General features: G+C 37.4%; 3 protein-coding genes across 5 annotated transcripts; 2 read left to right on the top strand and 1 right to left on the bottom strand.

The window, feature by feature from the left end:
* The first annotated feature begins 324 nt into the window (after positions 1–324).
* LOC306995779 (uncharacterized protein) lies at positions 325–9,808 on the top strand. Its single transcript, XM_079607676.1, has 14 exons — positions 325–342; positions 1,671–1,914; positions 4,286–4,361; positions 5,631–5,878; positions 5,981–6,055; positions 6,140–6,210; positions 6,300–6,406; positions 6,547–6,744; positions 6,884–6,970; positions 7,069–7,322; positions 7,505–7,633; positions 7,831–7,971; positions 8,051–8,180; positions 9,217–9,808. The coding sequence occupies exons 2-14, from the start codon at positions 1,684–1,686 to the stop codon at positions 9,432–9,434; spliced, it is 1,965 nt and encodes a 654-aa protein (XP_079463802.1). The 5' UTR covers positions 325–342; positions 1,671–1,683; the 3' UTR covers positions 9,435–9,808.
* Positions 9,590–14,051, bottom strand: LOC306995780 (uncharacterized protein). 3 transcript variants are annotated; one of them, XR_013796931.1, is made up of 8 exons: positions 13,964–14,051; positions 12,732–13,405; positions 12,446–12,491; positions 12,217–12,308; positions 11,810–11,920; positions 10,606–10,873; positions 10,373–10,503; positions 9,827–10,288 (listed from the first exon to the last, which is right to left on the bottom strand). XR_013796931.1 is itself a non-coding variant. In XM_079607677.1 (7 exons), exons 1-7 carry the CDS (start codon positions 13,985–13,987, stop codon positions 10,061–10,063), a joined length of 1,443 nt encoding a protein of 480 aa, XP_079463803.1. In that variant the 5' UTR covers positions 13,988–14,051; the 3' UTR covers positions 9,590–10,060. The 3 variants fall into 3 exon arrangements, 2 of the variants coding, with proteins under 2 accessions (XP_079463803.1, XP_079463804.1); XM_079607677.1 differs by lacking the exon at positions 10,373–10,503 and having other exon boundaries at positions 9,590–10,288; XM_079607678.1 differs by lacking the exon at positions 10,373–10,503 and having other exon boundaries at positions 9,688–10,288; positions 13,856–13,971.
* Positions 14,052–15,363: 1,312 nt separating this feature from the next.
* nrarpb (NOTCH regulated ankyrin repeat protein b) lies at positions 15,364–15,973 on the top strand. Its single transcript, XM_079607893.1, has one exon. The coding sequence runs from the start codon at positions 15,506–15,508 to the stop codon at positions 15,839–15,841; it is 336 nt and encodes a 111-aa protein (XP_079464019.1). The 5' UTR covers positions 15,364–15,505; the 3' UTR covers positions 15,842–15,973.
* Positions 15,974–17,870: the final 1,897 nt, after the last annotated feature.

The following is a 17,870-nucleotide window of genomic DNA, read 5'->3' on the forward strand; positions in this document are numbered from 1 at the left end:
TCGGTTCCTGTGCATTTGTGAATCGGTTCTTGTGCATTTGTAAATCACTGCACGCATTTGTGAATCGGTTCCTGTGCATTTGTGAATCCCCTCACGCATTTGTGGATTTGAAACACTTCTAGCGCAGACGTGCAGAGAAATCCACAAATAGGTGGACTCCACCCACCGCCTACTCAAGCCAATCAGATAACGGCCACATTGAGCTGACCAATCGTAGCACGTTCTCGCTTCAACCAATCACGTTTTGGCTTACAGCCAGGGCGGGAGCGCCGGCGGGAACAGACACCGAACTTGAGACAACAACATTCAGTCTTCAACATGGCCGATCAGGAGGCGAGACAAGTGAGTGATGCTAAATTAACACAATAAATTAACTGAAGTTAAGCAAGGTTCCTGTTAGGTCAATATTTGTCATAACTAATCGGGATTTATTTTACATTTAGAATTAGCTTATAAATTAACTTTTACGTTTACAAGATTCATTGTAAGATGGTTTTGCCAGCCAATTCTGAAGAAATGTGTGGAGTTGTGCGATTTTGACTGGGCCTGACAATTTTCAGTAACGTTAGAGTTGCTAACTTTCCCATATTATACAATCATCCCGTATGTAACGTCAGGTCTTCCACTGCATTGTGAGATGCGGTTTTCCCCGTAATGAATCCGGAAAACGACGCCTTGTCCCTATTAACTGAGCCTTCCTTCCGTGCCAGTATTTTATATGTAACTTATATTGACTGGTTTTATGCCATTTTGTTGTATTCAGATTTTATATTCATTAAATAAAACCGTTCCCCATCTCTGATACTACGATCATGCGTCAACTGAGCCTGAGGACTTGAAAGAGGGGGCTAAATGCAAGTCGTTATCTGTAATGCAATGTATTACAGGCCAATTCGCCTACTTCTACTAACGTTACGCCCTAAAAGTATGTAACTGACATGTAACAAAAGCTATGGGTTGTGTGGGCAATATTTTCCTTAAGTGTGCACGGATCCACACTTCGTAAATCTACCGGAAATAGTAACCTTAGACCATCCGGGGACATTTGACATAGTCCTTTCAACGTACTATGCTTTGGGGCACACTTATTCTCTTCTTGCATATTATTTTTGGATGGATAGTATGGCCATTGGAATTTTTAATGCATGGATGAGCATTGAAATGAACTGTCAGAAAAAAAACAGTTCTCGGAAAAGAATCTGAATTCCCATTAACAGTGAAAAATTGGCAGCCCTAATTATTATTATTCCTTGTATTCAAATAGAATGGTTACTCGATGCAACATTAACCTACAATCTGTCCAGTTAAATATTATAGCTGTAGTTTGTGTTAAAATTACTGTTTGTGCAGGGCCTTTCTGCACAAGTTGAGAGCGCTGCTCGGGCATTAGTGCAGATTATCGCCAGGGATCTGACACCAGGGCCTGGCCGCTCAACATCAAACCCCCCACAGACACACATCCCCTCTCCCTCTGTATCTTTGCCCTCATCCTCCCTCCCTTCTGATGTTAGAGTATCCCAGGCTCTGAAAAGGTTTGGCTTATATGAAAGCATTTTTGTTCTGTTTGATCTTGAAATGCACTTAAGTTTTCCACCTAAACCCAGCTTTCATGGATGATTTGACAAACCATTTGATAACTTACTAATTCTTGTTTTGGTTTGTGCATTTAGGCAATTTCCTGCAATGTTTGGTTCACAAGCTGACCAAGCCAGAGGGAAAAAGCGCTTTGTGGCACATCCAAAGCAAACAATGCCACAGATTAAAACAACTGAGCTCCAATTGTATGTTTTAGCTGAACCTGCTGCTCCGAACACCCCAAAGCTAACTCCGAGCAGCTCAGAAGAGCTTCTGTTAGCTCATGCAGGACTTGGTAAAAGGCTAATCACATTCAATGAGACTGCCAAACATGATGAGGTAAGATGATTGTCTTTTAGAAAAAACATAAGATGCGCACATTTTTTCTTTTGAATGTATATAAGAATACAAAAATAGCTTAAATATTTTAGAATTAGCCCTTGTGTGTTGTGCCCAATCTTATTTACACCCTATTGTATTTGTGACCCATGCTGGCAAAATGAGCTGCAATTAGCAAATTTTCAAAAATGAGTTCTTGTTCACATTCTGTACTAAATAAAACCTTCAAAATTATGTATTATTTGTTGGAATCAGACAAAAAAAATGTATTGAGCTACAGTTTTCTGAAAGTTACAAAACAAAATCACAGAGCAACCATACCTTAAAGTCCCTCGTAATAAAACCAAATATGTATTGGAAAAATATATATTAAACTTTTTTTACTTGATACCACAATTATTTGATTAACATCAATGAAACAGACCGTCTATATAAGAACTACTGTACCGCACAGATCTAATATAATGTTACACATCAGGGGCCGTATTCACAAAGAATTTTAAGGCTAAAAGTAGCTCCTAACAGGTGAATTTAGGAGCAACTCCTAAAAATAATGGGCGTGTCACTCCTAACTTTAGGACTCCTCATTTTTTTCACTAAGAGTAATTCACGAAGCATTTTAGCCCTAAAAGTAGCACATAAGTCTGGGACGGCTTAAAAGAAGTCGAGAGGACTCCTAACTCACTAAGACCTATTCACAACGGATCTTAAAATCGCCGCGCGACACAGTGTGTTGGAGACACTCAATGACACAGAGTTATTACAAAGATACCGCCTTAACCGTGAGGGAATACTGATTGTTGTGGATCTTGTGAGGGATGCAATAACAGCGCCAACTAATCGCAACAACCCAATCAATGCCGAATTTAAATGTATGATAACACTTCGCTACCTGGCAACGGGGAAAATGCAATTGTGTAATACTCTGTAGACCCCATATTATTCGACAGTTCTTTTTCGACAAAGTTTTCCTTTAGACATTCGCCAACTCCAAAGAAACAAAGCCAGCTTTATGGATATTGCCGGTGTGCCCGGAGTGGTCGCTGCTATAGACGGGACACATATTAAAATAATGCTCCACGTCAGGATGAGGACATGTTTGTGAATAGAAAGAAAACCCACTCAATACCCAGATTGTGTTCGATGTTGTATCCGTATCCCAGTGCCGAATTTCCCTTTTATTACGTTTTTTTTTTTTTTCAGCACCAACTGGGCCAGCAGCAGTTACTTATCCTGCGTCCAGTTGGGCTTTCTTTTCCGTTTTGGCGAGTTCATAATCTACCGTCATTCAACTATTACATTACTTCAAAAGGAGCTACATTTCCTTGCTTTAAGTAGTCTATTAGTATCAAGTGTTAATGCAAGTGTCGTTTTTCATTATCAGGCAAGTGGCGGTTTTCATTAGGGTATTAGGCTACCTTGATTTAATTTAATTGAATTCACAACTTCTCTCTCTCTCTCTCTCTCTCTCTCTCTCTCTCTCTCTCTCTCTCTCTCTCTCTCTCTCTCTCTCTCTCTCTCTCTCTCTCTCTCTCTCTCTCTCTCTCTCTCTTTTTTTTTTTTGAATTACACTTCACTGGGGCCTGCACAAACATGTCATTATATATGCATTTCGAATGGCATCAACGAAGACTCACTCTTAGTTTAGGAGTTGTCATTTTTCCTTACTAAGAGTAGGTCTGAAAGGCGTTGTGAATAACTTTTAAGAGAACACTCCTAGCTAAAATCTTTTAGTGCGATTTAGGAGTACTCCTAGTGGTAAGATAAAATTCTTTGTGAATACGGCCCCAGATGTTTTTCCCCAACAGTTAACCTAACATTCACTTAAGACATAACAGATAATGTTTGCGTGAATACTAGCCAGAATACATATTTTGAAATACTGTAATTCTATGTATATGTCAATAGGATCTTTTGTGCACACATTTTTTCGGATGCGTCAGTCAGTGCGAGTAAGATCGTTTTGTCAGCATAAGTTTGAAAATCACATTTCATTGGTTCAGACTCATGCCATCAATAATTCACTATGAATATTCACAAAGTTGTAACACTCCGCTTTAAAAAATACCAAACTTGTATTGAGTGCTGAGAGGAAGCACCAGTTGTTGAAGCGAGCAGAGAAAACTAGGTACTCCTCTCAGAAAAGACACAAACAAAGATACTTTTAGATGTTTATTTGCTATTTGGAGCACTGGGATCGCTAGATGAGGGCTTAATGAAGTCTCACTTTTTGTGAGACAATTTCACTTATTTTACCTCGTTGTAGCTTGTAATTAGCCTGTGCGCATTCCCACTCATTTTGCCAGCACGTGTCACATATATTGATATGACTAACCGTATGACAAATGACAACTTTTTATATCTTCATTAGATTTTTGATCAACTGGAGAACGAGTTTCCAAAATTAAGATGCCTTAAAAGGAGCTGGATGTTTTACAAAGCCACTGGTAATGATTTTATTTGTAATTTTTTCCTGCATTTGATATGATTGTTATTACAAGATTCCAGTAGAGAATTGTCGTTGTCGTTTAATCTATGTAGTTTTTCATTCTTTTGTCACAGTTTTGCCTCTCATTCCTGTTCCCAGGGTCCTATGTTCCCCATATTTATATGGCACAAAAGGAGCACATAACTTATGTTCCCCAGCCTATAAAGCATGTTCTAATCACAGATTCAATTATCATTTGCTGAACTGAACATCTACTCTGTACTACTCTACTATTTGGATTTAATCACAGACAGTCCTCCACTAAATACACCTTCTCCACCAATCAATCTCAAGTCAAGCAAGTGAATAGAGGGATCTCTCTCTGTGTTGTTCAGTTGAGCTAGTGTTACATTTAACTTTTTATCATGGGTTAGGGTTTAAAAAGTTTACTTTGTGTGTTAACATAGTGCTACCATTTTACTGGGTAATATAGTTTCCCACTTTTTCATGTGTTTCTTATGTGCCATATAAATATGGGGAACATAGGACCCTGTGAACATGGGTATGCTCCCAAAGCATTACATACTTTCTATCAGCTCCCTGTTTAAATTTCTTACAGAGGGGCTATATGACCATATTTCGGTCTGAAGTTGGAGATGTTAGTAATTGAAATTTAAGCAAGATACTAATTACGGATTTAAAGTCTGCTAATTACATTTGAAAAATGTTAATATCTTTTGATTGTATCTTACTTTGAGACTTGCTTACTCTCACTTAGCGTTTGAAAGGAAGAAATTGATGTGTCTGAGCATCAGACTTTTTTGACAGCCGGGTTTTTTCATTTGCGACAATTGATTACATCTTCATTAATACTTCTTGAAAATGACTTACTCTTGTTTAGAACAATACTGACCAATGTTTAAATCTCTTAATTGCGTTTAAATGCATAGGCATGTGCCTGAGTCACTGTGGCACTGAACTAGAACTTGACATCACTGTAAAAACAATATAACTATCTTGTATCATCGTTATATATTGTCATATCGGCTAGCCCTAAAACTTGTCATATGATAAAGCATTGAGACATTAAAGACACACCAGTATGACTTTATGTAAATCTATTTTGAAACGATTATTGTAAAAAATGCTATAGCCTACATAATTCAAATGACTTGTCAGGGTGATAAAATTATGTAAATAATTAAACTTGATTGCTGGGTTCTTGTGATGTACATGTAAGAGTGTTGGAACTGACAATACTCAAATTTTTACATTTCTATTCAATAAGGTGGAAGTGGGCGCCGAAAACTCTCCATGATTTTAACCGATGCTGAGGGCTACTCTTTGCGTGCACTAAAATCTGCGTCCAACAATGGCAAAAATGTTCTCTATGTGGTTCCAATTCAAGAGAAACTTTCAACAGAACCCCTACCCTACGATGCTCCTGAATTTTGTAAAATGCCCAAAGCAAACTGTGTGTCATGTGGCCAGAAAATGCCCCTTCAGATGTTGGCATTACATGTAGAGGAATGTTCAGTAAGTTATTTTATATATTCTTTCTCTAATTTTGTTGAAATGTTTATTCACTAATTTCATCTAGTCGAGAGCATTAAATAATGAATGCAAATTGTGAAATAGAAAGCTGAATCTGAGGAAGATCTGGAGGATGATACTGAAGAATTTCACGTTACAGACACTGAGGATTCATTTGGGGTAATCTATGTTTTTATATTTCTAAATATTGTAAAATTGTCACTTCAATTGTTTTAATCTCTTAAATGTTTGTTTTACTTACAGACTTGCCCCATTTGCCAGACAGTGATACCAACTGATTTACTCCCAACCCATGCAAATTTCTGCATTGACAGGTTGTATCACTTGTATTTTTGCAAAACATTCCAAAAATGTTACATTTGACAACTTCAAAACCTGAAATTCACTTTGTTTTTGAAAGAAGAAATAGTCCAAGGGATGACACCAATAACAGTGCCCATCAGACAGAGGAACTTCCTGGACCTTCTTCAGCTGTGGACTCATCTGAACAAGCAGGATATAATTCAAACGGTAACCTTTGTGAAGTACAATTTATTATAGTATACCAAGTATAATGGAACAATGTAGGGAGCTTATTTATTCATTCATGTTCATGAGAGAATGGTTGATGTGAATGGTTGACTGTTTTTATTTATTTATTATAATCACAGAATGGATGAAGATTTTAGATCCAGGCATGGCGTCTATATTGTTCTGCAGGACTCTGCTGAGGGAACAGAGCCAGGCAAAGCCACTGCGTTTCCACTTGGATTTAAAAGACAGTCCTGAGGACCAAGAAAGATCCATATTGTCTTTTTACAAGGCAAAGGGAGTGAACTGGGCTGCTCCACTGAAGTGCATATTAGAAGGTAACTGTTAGCAGATTTATGAATATTGTAATCTAAGCCTTTCTCAGGTCTTTCCATTTTAATTTGTTGCAGTATTTTTTTAATATGTATTAGCAGAAAGTCTTCATAGCATTTCTCTTACATAACATATGTTCTATAGGAGATGCTGCAATTGGGGATGGGGTCAATAGACACCTCCTGAGTATGACTATTGAGAAGTTGAGGACGGGTTTTTCTCTCAATTTTGGTATTCATTCTATAATTGCAATTTTGTTTCAATATCATCCTAATTTATAAAAAAAATATTAATGAATATTAATAGTGTACCATTCAAATATTTTTCAGGTGTAGCAGATATAACACTCCTGTTTGAGGGTGAACAGGATCACCTTGTTCCATGCTGCAGTCAAACTCTGCTTGATAGCGACTTATTTGTTGTTGCTGGTCGCATGATTGGCCACTCATTTCTTCACGGTGGCCCTCTGCTTCCTGGGATTAGCCCTGCCATAATCCATGTGTTGGTGGGTGGTGCCATTGAGACGGCAGAGATTCATCTGAAGGACTGTCCTGATTTGGATCAGAGGCATACTATCCAATTGGTAGGTGCAGAACATTTCTATCATCATACGGAAATGAAAATAGGATACATTATTTTCCTGCATACTTTATACCAGTCTGTGGTAAACTCATATACTGAATATATCATTATATAATACTAAGATTTGATTGTAATAAAAATGAAGTATTGTAATGGCAAGCTTGTAATAATAAAAATTATCAGCTGGAAGGGAATCGTAACATTTCTGAGGAGGAAAGGGAGGAAATCACTAGACTTTCTGTTATGTGGGACCTTCCTGGGTTTTCTGAAGACCACCGGAAATGGCTCTTTAATAGGATGCTGCAACATGCTGTGAGTGTTAATCTTTTAATACCTAATCTTATTTCTTACCTTGTTCATTTTGACTTAACTGATGTTGGACACACTGATTGTTGCACTGCAGGTGTTTAGTGACTAATAAGAGTTCCTCAGATCCATTAATTCCCAGAGATGTGTAAAGAAAACACTTCCTTAAAATATTGTTTTATTACTGTACTTGATTTCCTTAGGTTTTGTATAGGACTAAATGTCAAGTAAAGCAGCTAAGGTGTGGAATCAAAGAGACAAAGATTTGGCCATTTATCACTGAAAGAGAAGATGCTGTTAAAGTGCTCTTCCCAAGGGCAAGGGATGCTGAGTATGGCCCAGAGGTATATCCTTCACATGAATAGACGCAAGTTCGACCTCGTGTGCAGTTTGATTTAGTGATTTGTTAAATTTTAATTTTAGGTAATTCTTCAGCACATTGTATGGCCTGTTGCTGAATCAGATGACGACGACGACGACGACGACGATGACAGATTGTGCCCAGAAGTTGTCACTCGCCAAATACGGTTTCTACGCGAATACATTCAGAAAGGTAATATGGCCTTTTCCACATATTTGTCAAAAAAATATTTTAGCTCCTGTTACTGAATACTTTGATGGTCAAATTGGCAACAATCATTATTCATATTTAGTTTTTTTTAAGCTTTATCATAAATTGTTTGTTTAATTACAGTAATTCTGTAAAAGTTCACCCAAAATAATTCTGTCATTAAATTACTCACCCTTATGTCAGTCAAAACCTGTAAGACCCTCCTTCATCTTCAGAAAATATATTAAGATATTTTGATGAAATCCGAGAGCTTGCCGATCCCTCCATAGACAGCAACGCAACAACACAACAACCAATTTCAAGGCCCAGAAAGGTAGTAAATACATTGTTAAAACAGTCCATGTGACTAGAGTGCTTCATCCTTAATGTTATGAAGTGCTCAAAAATAACAACTTTATTCAACAGTTTCTTCTAGTCTGCGTCAGTGTAATACGCAGTTTACGTTGTAAAGACAGTGCAGTGCTTCCGGAAAGGAGATTCTTTATTGTCCGTTGCTGTCCATATGAGCACCACGATGCATGCGTGTGATGCTGACGCAGAAGCTGGCCAATGGTGAGCTGGTGTTCTGACGTACAATGCGGAAGCGCTGCACTGTACTGTTTACTACACGGACAGTTGAATCAAGTCGTTTTTTTGTTTGTTTTTTTGCACACAAAAAGTATTCTCGTCGCTTCATAACATTTAAGGTTGAACCACTGTAGTCACATGGACTATTTCAACGGTCTTTACTATCTTTTGGACCTTGACAGTGATAATCATGTTGCTGTCTATGGAGGGTTCAGAAAGCTCTCAGATTTCATTAAAAAAAAAAACACAATTTGTGTTCCAAAGTAGAACGAAGGTCTTACGGGTTTGGAACGACATGAGGGTGAGTAATTAATGACAGAATTTCATTTTGGGTGAACTAACCCTTTAATGTTGGTTGCTGTTAGAAAAAAGTTGTTAAATGTTAGTGTGTACAACCTTACAAAAAGTGTTGAGTTGTTTGTATGCATCTTGTGATTATTTGCCCACACAGCTACCACAGACCAGCTGCAAAAGCTCTTGACATTTTGGACTGGATGGGAGGTGCCATCCAAGAGCCTGCAGGTTAAAGTTTGGAGGGGGAGGTTTTTCAAGGCTTCCACCTGCAGCAGGACCCTAATGCTTCCTGCTGACATACTGACAATGGGTGATTTTACATCTACTTTGCACGCTTGTGCAAACACAGCATCTACTGGATTTGGACTTGTTTAAGTCCAGACAATTTCAGAATATGTGGTTCATATTCATTAAGTCACATATCTACAGTTCTTGTATACAAATTCACATATCTACAGTTCTTGTATACAACTGTTGCTTCCTTGCAGATATGGGATTTATCCATCAACTTGTTTAATTTAGGTTTTTGTGCTCTACACAAGCAATTTAAAATCTTGTGCATATACTTGGACTCAGTTAAGTCAAGACGCACATTCTTACGTACTATCATATCTACAGTTCTTTTTGTAGGCACCTGTTAGAAATGTTTCCTTGCACATAGGGAAGTTATTTGACTCATTTACATTTGAGATTTTCACTGTCTACCATTAGTCATTTAAAATAAACTATCTCAAGAAATAAAATTTTACAATAAATCTCTTGTTCTTCCAAAGTCTTTTTCTTTATTTTACATATCAAAATTATTTACATCAGTAAGTCTTTGGATAGATTGTACTTTATATCCAACTACATATACAAATGTAGTAAAATACAATGGGTGTCTGGACAGTTTACAACCTTGCTGTCATCTGGTAAATCTATCCTCTGGCCAAAGGACTCAAAGACACTGCTTTTACATTCATGATAAAAGGAGAAAAATTAGAACTGCAGAAAAAGACCCTTCAAATGACCCTTTCTTCAACCAATGTCTGTACATATGTGAGAGTCTGGAGGTATATGTCCACTCCAAATGAATCAGACTCCTGCAGTGGATCAATTTGTGACACAAGCTGCTCAATTTGCTCATTTGTGAGTTGAGGCCTCTGAATTGCAGGCACATTGACCCCAAAGTGAATGTCTTCAGTATCTCCACTCTCTTGTTCAACTGCAGCAGAATTAGAATACTGCATCTAAAGGTAAACAGAAAAATCATGAATGTGGTTCTGGTCATTTTGAACCAGGGATGCACAATCTTGTGTTCAATTCCAACACACTTGTCTGTAACTGAATGTTCCTGAAGATATTTATTAGCTGGTTCAGGTGTGTTTGATTAGGGGTGGAACTTTGCAGGAAGGTAAATCTCCAGGAACAGGATTAGGCACCCCTGTTTTAAAATAAAAGATTTCTACCACAAGAAATCAGTTACAGACACAATGGTAGGGTTTCCCTCTGTCTAGTGGGGCTAAGAAATCAAAACCAAGAAAGCACTGTAAGAGGAAATAATTACCTCAGGGTTACTTATTGGATTCTGATACTGGCCAGTCTCCCATAGCTGATTTGGGGTTAGGTTGCTCTCTGTCCTCATGGAATGGTTATCCCATGCATCCCTGAAAGCATCAAGGCTAGCTTGTATGCGAGGTAAAAAAACATAATGACAGCAGAAGAGGTGGGTGAAGCTGCTTAGATCAAGAAGGCCACAATCCTCAAGATGATGTAAAATGTTGTAGTACACAGTGGTGACACACATTCGAACATCCCGCCAGAGGCGTTCAATCCTGACAAAACAGCATGTATAAAAAATTACTAACATGGTGTGTACCAACTCATAATGTAATGTCAAGTTTTTATTACGTTTTGAGAAAATTATGAACATTTAATTACAATTGTTATTGTAATTAAACTTATACTTATTACATAATGTGCACTGATTACATTATGAGCTACATGGTGAAAAATTCACATGCACACTGAAAATGAATTAGTTCACTTTAAAAAAAATTTTTTGCTGATAATTTACTCACCCCCAATGTCATCCAAGATGTCCATATCTTTCTTTCTTCAGTCAAAAAGAAATTAAGGTTTTTGAGGAAAACATTCCAGGATTTTTCTACACAGAATGGATCAAATGTTCAAATGTCCGTCTCAATGCAGCTTCAAAGTCGAGAAATAAGGGTCTTATCTAGAGAGACAACCGGTCATTTAAAAAAATTTTTTTATTTATTGATATACTTTAACCAAAATAAATTAAAACAAAGATGTTGGACAATTTTGAAGTTGGAGGAGAAAATGAGATTGAGTTTTTCACCCTTCCCTACCTTTTTTAACCGGAGTACACAGACAAATAACTTTGATGACGTGAACTTTCCAACGTGATGACGTAATGCCTGGTGCGTCTCAGACCAGCACAAGACAAACAATTGTGTTTAAAAAGTATATAAATGTTTTTTAAAAAAAAATAGAAAATGACAGATTGTTTCGCTGGATAAGACCCTTATTTCTCGACTAGGATTGTATTGAGACAGACATTTGAACCTTCTTTTGAACACTGCATTAACCACCTTGATTTCTTTTCGACTGAAGAAAGAAAGACATGGATATATTGGATGACATCGGGGTGAGTAAATTATTAGCAAAACATTTTTTTGAAAGTGAACTAATCCTTTAACAATCATCCCAATAAATGATGCCGAGTAGGGATGTGGAACATTTACCTCTGATTGTGCACACTCTTGCCAGCAATGAAGCTTGCATTCTCTGTTCCTCGCATTAAAAACATCAGCCGCGCCACTCCTACATTTTCTCCTCCATGATCTCCTCGTACTCTGTAAATACATTTTAAAAATGGACTCTTAGAAACTGCAAACAGGTTCAAATTAAATGATGACAACCTGATGACACCATCAACCAAAGTAAATTAATTAGTAAATCATAAAGAAATAAAATTGTCTATTTTGTAACATTCCATTCAAGTAAACCCAAACATCACAATGAAATTGCACAGGCTTTTTACACAATTGGTATAACAAATAAAAGCAATTCTAGGGGGCAAAACTGTACAGTGTTACTGATAAGACTTAGAATTTAGTCTTTGTTAAATTGGTGGGTTATAAAACATTACCTTAAGGGAAAACCAAACTCCTCTACTGCCTCTTCGAAAAATCGAAGAGTTGTTTCAGAGCGGTTGTTGTCTGCAATGCGTAAATACATGATCTGAAAAACAAAAATTACTCATTGGGGCAACCATTATTTTTTGAAAATATAAAATGTATATATTTAAAATACAGTTAATTTAAATTACAATTCTTCTTACAAACGGATTCTATACAAAGTAGATTTAAATGTCTAACCTTTCTTGAATATCCATCCACACCCCCAAAGATAACCATGCTGTATCTAATTTAATGGAGAAAACAGAGCGAAAGCATGTTGCATGTCAAAAGGATAATAATATTACTGAAGTATTTGTCATCATATTAGCTTTCCCTTTAGCCCTAGAACAGACACCTGTATATCCACATAATGTATCTCTAAAAATGCATGTTACATATTTTGGTAACTAAATGTTAATTATATTTGCATACACATCACATTTGACATAAAATATGCATTCTAAAAAAAAGTATTTTACAGTACCTTATGAGCTTATGGTTTGTATCTATGTGTACAAGATACTTGGGGTATGGTACAGAATAAGTTCGCCGAGCAACACAACCAAGCTGGGACATCCGTGAGAGAACACCGAGACCATCAACACGATGCATAGATGCACGAATTCTGTCCCACTGTACTCTATGTCCTTTGGCAAGGAGCGCTCCTCTGACAACCCTGTACCCTATGTTTGGCATTGTGCTTTTGATTTCAGACACCAATGAATCAAGTTCTTCATCTGTGCAGCTGCTGTAGAGGGATGTGACTGACAAATCACATTCTCTCATCCGACGATGGATAGTTGTACGAGAGACACCTAAAATTTTACTGATGGTTTCCTGGGGTAATCCAAGCTTCAGAAAGTGGATTAGTCTGTCTTTTGATAAATGGATTCTAGGACGTCCACATCCTTGTGGTCTTTCAATCTCCACTAAAGTTGCCACCTGCTGACCTTCCTTGTGCTGCTGAATAAGTGAATCCAAGTCCATCAAACCTCTGACCAAGTCCTGTGAAATCCCAATGTTTGCTGACATGGCAGTAATCAAAGTCATTTCTTGACGGCAAATAAACTGCAAGTATTCAATGTCCAGAGGAGGGTGTTCCAGAGCATAAGTCACCCTGGAAAGTAGTCTATGAAGGACTTGTTGCCTCACTGTGTCCTATAATGCATTACCACATAAACAAAACATTTGGTCAATGCAATAAACCTTGTTCATAATTAAATATTAGTCTAATGATTGGTGAATACTGCACAGTATAGAATTTATATTCTTAGATTTGGAAAAAAATAAGTGAAGAGTAGATGGCTAACGTTAATTATATATGGTACCAACTTTTAAACTGTAGCATGCTAACGTTAACGTTACATCATGACATGAGATCTCTCTCTCTCTCTCTCTCTCTCTCTCTCTCTCTCTCTCTCTCTCTCTCTCTCTCTGGTTTACTATCTTTGTGAGGACTCTCCATAGGCTTAATGGTTTTTATACTGTACAAACTATTTTCTGTCTCCTTACACTGCCCCTATCCCTAAACCTGCCCATCCCAAGAAACATTCTACATTTTTACATTTTCAAAAAAACTCATTCTGAATGATTTATAAGCGTGGTTACCCATGAGGACCTCAATTTAGTCCAAACAGGTGTGTGTACAGTACGCACACACACACTAACGTTACATGTTTTCTTTTGGATATTAATGCTGTGATTAGCATCACTCACTTGTCTCGCCTCCTGATCGGCCATGTTGAAGACTGAATGTTGTTGTCTCAAGTTCGGTGTCTGTTCCCGCCGGCGCTCCCGCCCTGGCTGTAAGCCAAAACGTGATTGGTTGAAGCGAGAACGTGCTACGATTGGTCAGCTCAATGTGGCCGTTATCTGATTGGCTTGAGTAGGCGGTGGGTGGAGTCCACCTATTTGTGGATTTCTCTGCACGTCTGCGCTAGAAGTGTTTCAAATCCACAAATGCGTGAGGGGATTCACAAATGCACAGGAACCGATTCACAAATGCGTGCAGTGATTTACAAATGCACAAGAACCGATTCACAAATGCACAGGAACCGATTCACAAATAAATGCCAGGCAGAGTTGTGTTTGTAAAATAAGAAAACATTTGTAAATGTTTTATTTATTTGCAAATCTCATTTTATTTATTTGTGAATTTTATATTTTTTTGTGAAACTCTTTACATTTATTTGTGGATCTTAATCTATTCATTTGTGCATTCGATATATTTTTGTGAATCTCTTTACATTTATTTGTGAATATTAATCTATTTATTTGGAATATTGCAACAATAATAACCCCATATAATACACACGCACCCCACACCACTAATTCTACCCAAACGTAAAATACACACGCACACCACCACAGCACTACTAAACCTACCCTAACCAACCCATGCGTATCACGTAAAAATGAATTTTCCCGTAGGCTATAAATTACACGATAAACACACTGCGTGCTATAGAGACGCATTTAGTGTGATCGGGTTGGATAGATTCACGTTTTTTAATTCAAAGGGGTTAAAATGCAATAAAATAATTTACGTTAACATTTTAGACAACAATTAAGATTATGTGAACTTGACAGACAGATAGACAGACAGTCAGACGGATAATCACAAAAAAGTATTTTGGTATATTTATATTGTTTATTTATTTGCAGCGTTTTTCTCTGTATTTTTTCTATTTGGTTGGTAAGGAACATTAACAATGCAGTCTGCTAAAAAGCAGCATATGAAACGAACACAGTCTCCGCCCTTAAAAGACGAATTTCACGACGGGCTATTGTTATTCAAATGAGCCGCAACAGGAGGACTCTAGTCTGTCAGCTACAACGGAGGAGTACAGTCAGAACACAGCGCGCGGAGCTGGAGGCAATTCAACACCCGCTCGTGGGAACCACCAAGGTAAAGCACTTAATATATTGATTGCAATAATGTTTTCCGCCAAAGTTTTGCATTTGCAAACATCAAATAACAGTAAATACATTTTCTATTAGGAACAGAGCACCACATGCCGTATGGACTACTGAAATTCCCAGCTCCTGCTTTAAGGACCGTATGACATTTAATCATAATAATATTGGCGGAAAACCTAAACTGGGGGATTTGCGAATACCTTGGAGCTTGGTCTATGAATTATTAAGTGCCATTACTGACCCGGTTAACGTCCGCTGAGTTAGTTCAGAGTTTGGAGGAAGACCTGGCTCATTATCTTCTCTCAGAAACAGAAGCGAAGGGGTCTACCTGTTGAAACCATGAGTCAGGCGGACATGACTTGCTCTGCGCGTCAAAGAGTGTTTCAGGAAGCGCTCAGGAAGGGCAATACTAAGGAACTTCATTCTCTCTTGCAAAACATGACAAACTGTGAATTTAACGTGAACTCTTTCGGACCCGAGGGACAGACGGCGCTGCATCAGTCCGTGATCGATGGCAACTTGGAGTTAGTAAAGCTACTGGTGAAGTTTGGTGCAGACATCCGTCTGGCCAACAGAGATGGATGGAGTGCTCTGCACATAGCAGCATTTGGTGGACATCAAGACATCGTTCTTTACCTCATTACACGGGCGAAGTACTCATCAAGCGCGCTCTGAGGCAATCAAAGAAAATCTGACGCTGTACCTTTAAGCCTATCATATATTTGACCCCTTTGTGCCAAAGTAAAAGACAGCTTGTTTGTGATGTAGCCTAATGTGTTTAGGAAATTGATTTAATATCGGTAGGCACATGATTCAAATCCAAAAGGCTGTTTTTTTTTGTTTTTTTTTATAATGTTGGGTTGGTACAATGTCATGGATGTGGTTTGCCAACTTTTGATGCATGATGAAAATGAATGATCACTGTGTTATTTATAGATTTTTTTTTTTGTTGGAAGATAACAAATTGAACAGTCGGATCAAAGTAAGAAAGCTGATACTTGGTTGGTGATCCTACATGTTGACTAGACTCAGGGTGCGAATTATGGGTCTGAAATTATCCTGAATCCTGAATCCCCCCCCCCCCCCACCCCCCAATGTTGGTTTTTAACATATATTGGTCTTTTTAGATATATTTCAAACAATATCAGTAGCCTATCAGTTCATCATCAAACAGTGAATTTACAAAACACAACTCCTGTCATTATTTATCCCATTATTAGACATTCACCTCCGATATTTCACAAAATGTTTGTTTTGTTTTAAACACATCTTTAATTCATTCGACGTTAAGCTACTAAATACATGTGAGACCAACAGCAAATGATTGACAGGCATTCCTTCAGAAAGTCGACCCCGAGTCAATGAATAATTCGCACACTGACTAGACTGACATAAATATTCCTGTATAGAATTAAATTCATTCTCTCAGCATATTGTCTAAAACAGGAACTGATGTCTGATACCTCAACTGAAATGCATCATAATGGTGACATTGCAATGTTGGTCATCAAGTTTAGTATCATACTAGTAGCCTATATTCACCATTCAGGATCTCTCACCTCTTGAACTGATATATTAATGCTAGCCCGGACACTACCAAATATGATTGCATTTTAGCACTGTTGTGTCGTAATCGTTATGGAGTTCCCATGTGAACTGAGTTTCTGACACTAAACTTTTTTTTTTTTTTTGGTGCTGATCCACACATTTCAAGCCTAATTTTTTGATCCACACATTTCAACACACATTTTGTAATTCAGAGGTTGAGCAAATCCATAGATCAGTGTATAGACTGCACTGTCCTAAAGCACATTGGACTCGTCTTCTTATACCCCTTGCCAACTCAGGCAAGATGTGGTAAGGTTTAAATGTGTTGTGACTTCTGGAACGCTTCAATGCCAGTATGAAAATATGCATAGCTTATACTTGAGAATGTTTTAAATATTGCACTGATGGCTGTTTTATGAGTTGTTGGTGTCAAGCCAACTTTTAAAGATTCTATTTTTCTAAATGGAAAAACAATTCTTATTGTATGGAAGCTCCAGGGTGGTTTTCACTCATTCTTATCAAAGGCATTGATATGCCAATGAATTGAATTACTTTATATGTATAATTATGTAATACACTCTGCTTAAATGTCCCTCCATAAGTAATGTCAAACATATTCTAGACACAACTTTTGACATAATGGAAGAACATATAAGTAAAGTGTTCCGAAAAAAAACAAAAAAACTCTTGGAGCACTTCTTATATCCGAAGTCCCATCCTCCTCTTTTTAGGGGGATGCTATGGTAAAACCAGTGTAACAAGAAGTTGCACAATGCACAAGTCTTTACTTGATAATGCCATAACATTTATGACATAAAAGTAAAAGTAACTTCTTTGATTGAGATAAAAGTCAAATGACTGTGATTTTTTGGACCAACTTTTGAAATATTTTCATCAAAGAGAAGTTTGGAAAAAGCCTCTCATAATGATTTGTCTGGTGTGAATTGTTATTTTGTTGTGTTTTTATATATGTTTAGCTGTTTGTTTATGTTTTGAACGATGTAAGTGGTCATATTTTAAATATATTACTTGCTGTATTTTGTACGTTATGTACAAAGGCATTTTAGATATTAAATTCTGTGGTTTTAAGAAAATTACTGGTGTAATGCATAGACTTGCGCATGACTCTCCTTTGATTCAGCCTCTGCCTCTTCCT

This window comes from Phoxinus phoxinus (assembly GCF_949152265.1).
Source record: "Phoxinus phoxinus genome assembly, chromosome: 3".
NCBI classification, from domain to species: Eukaryota; Metazoa; Chordata; class Actinopteri; order Cypriniformes; family Leuciscidae; genus Phoxinus; species Phoxinus phoxinus.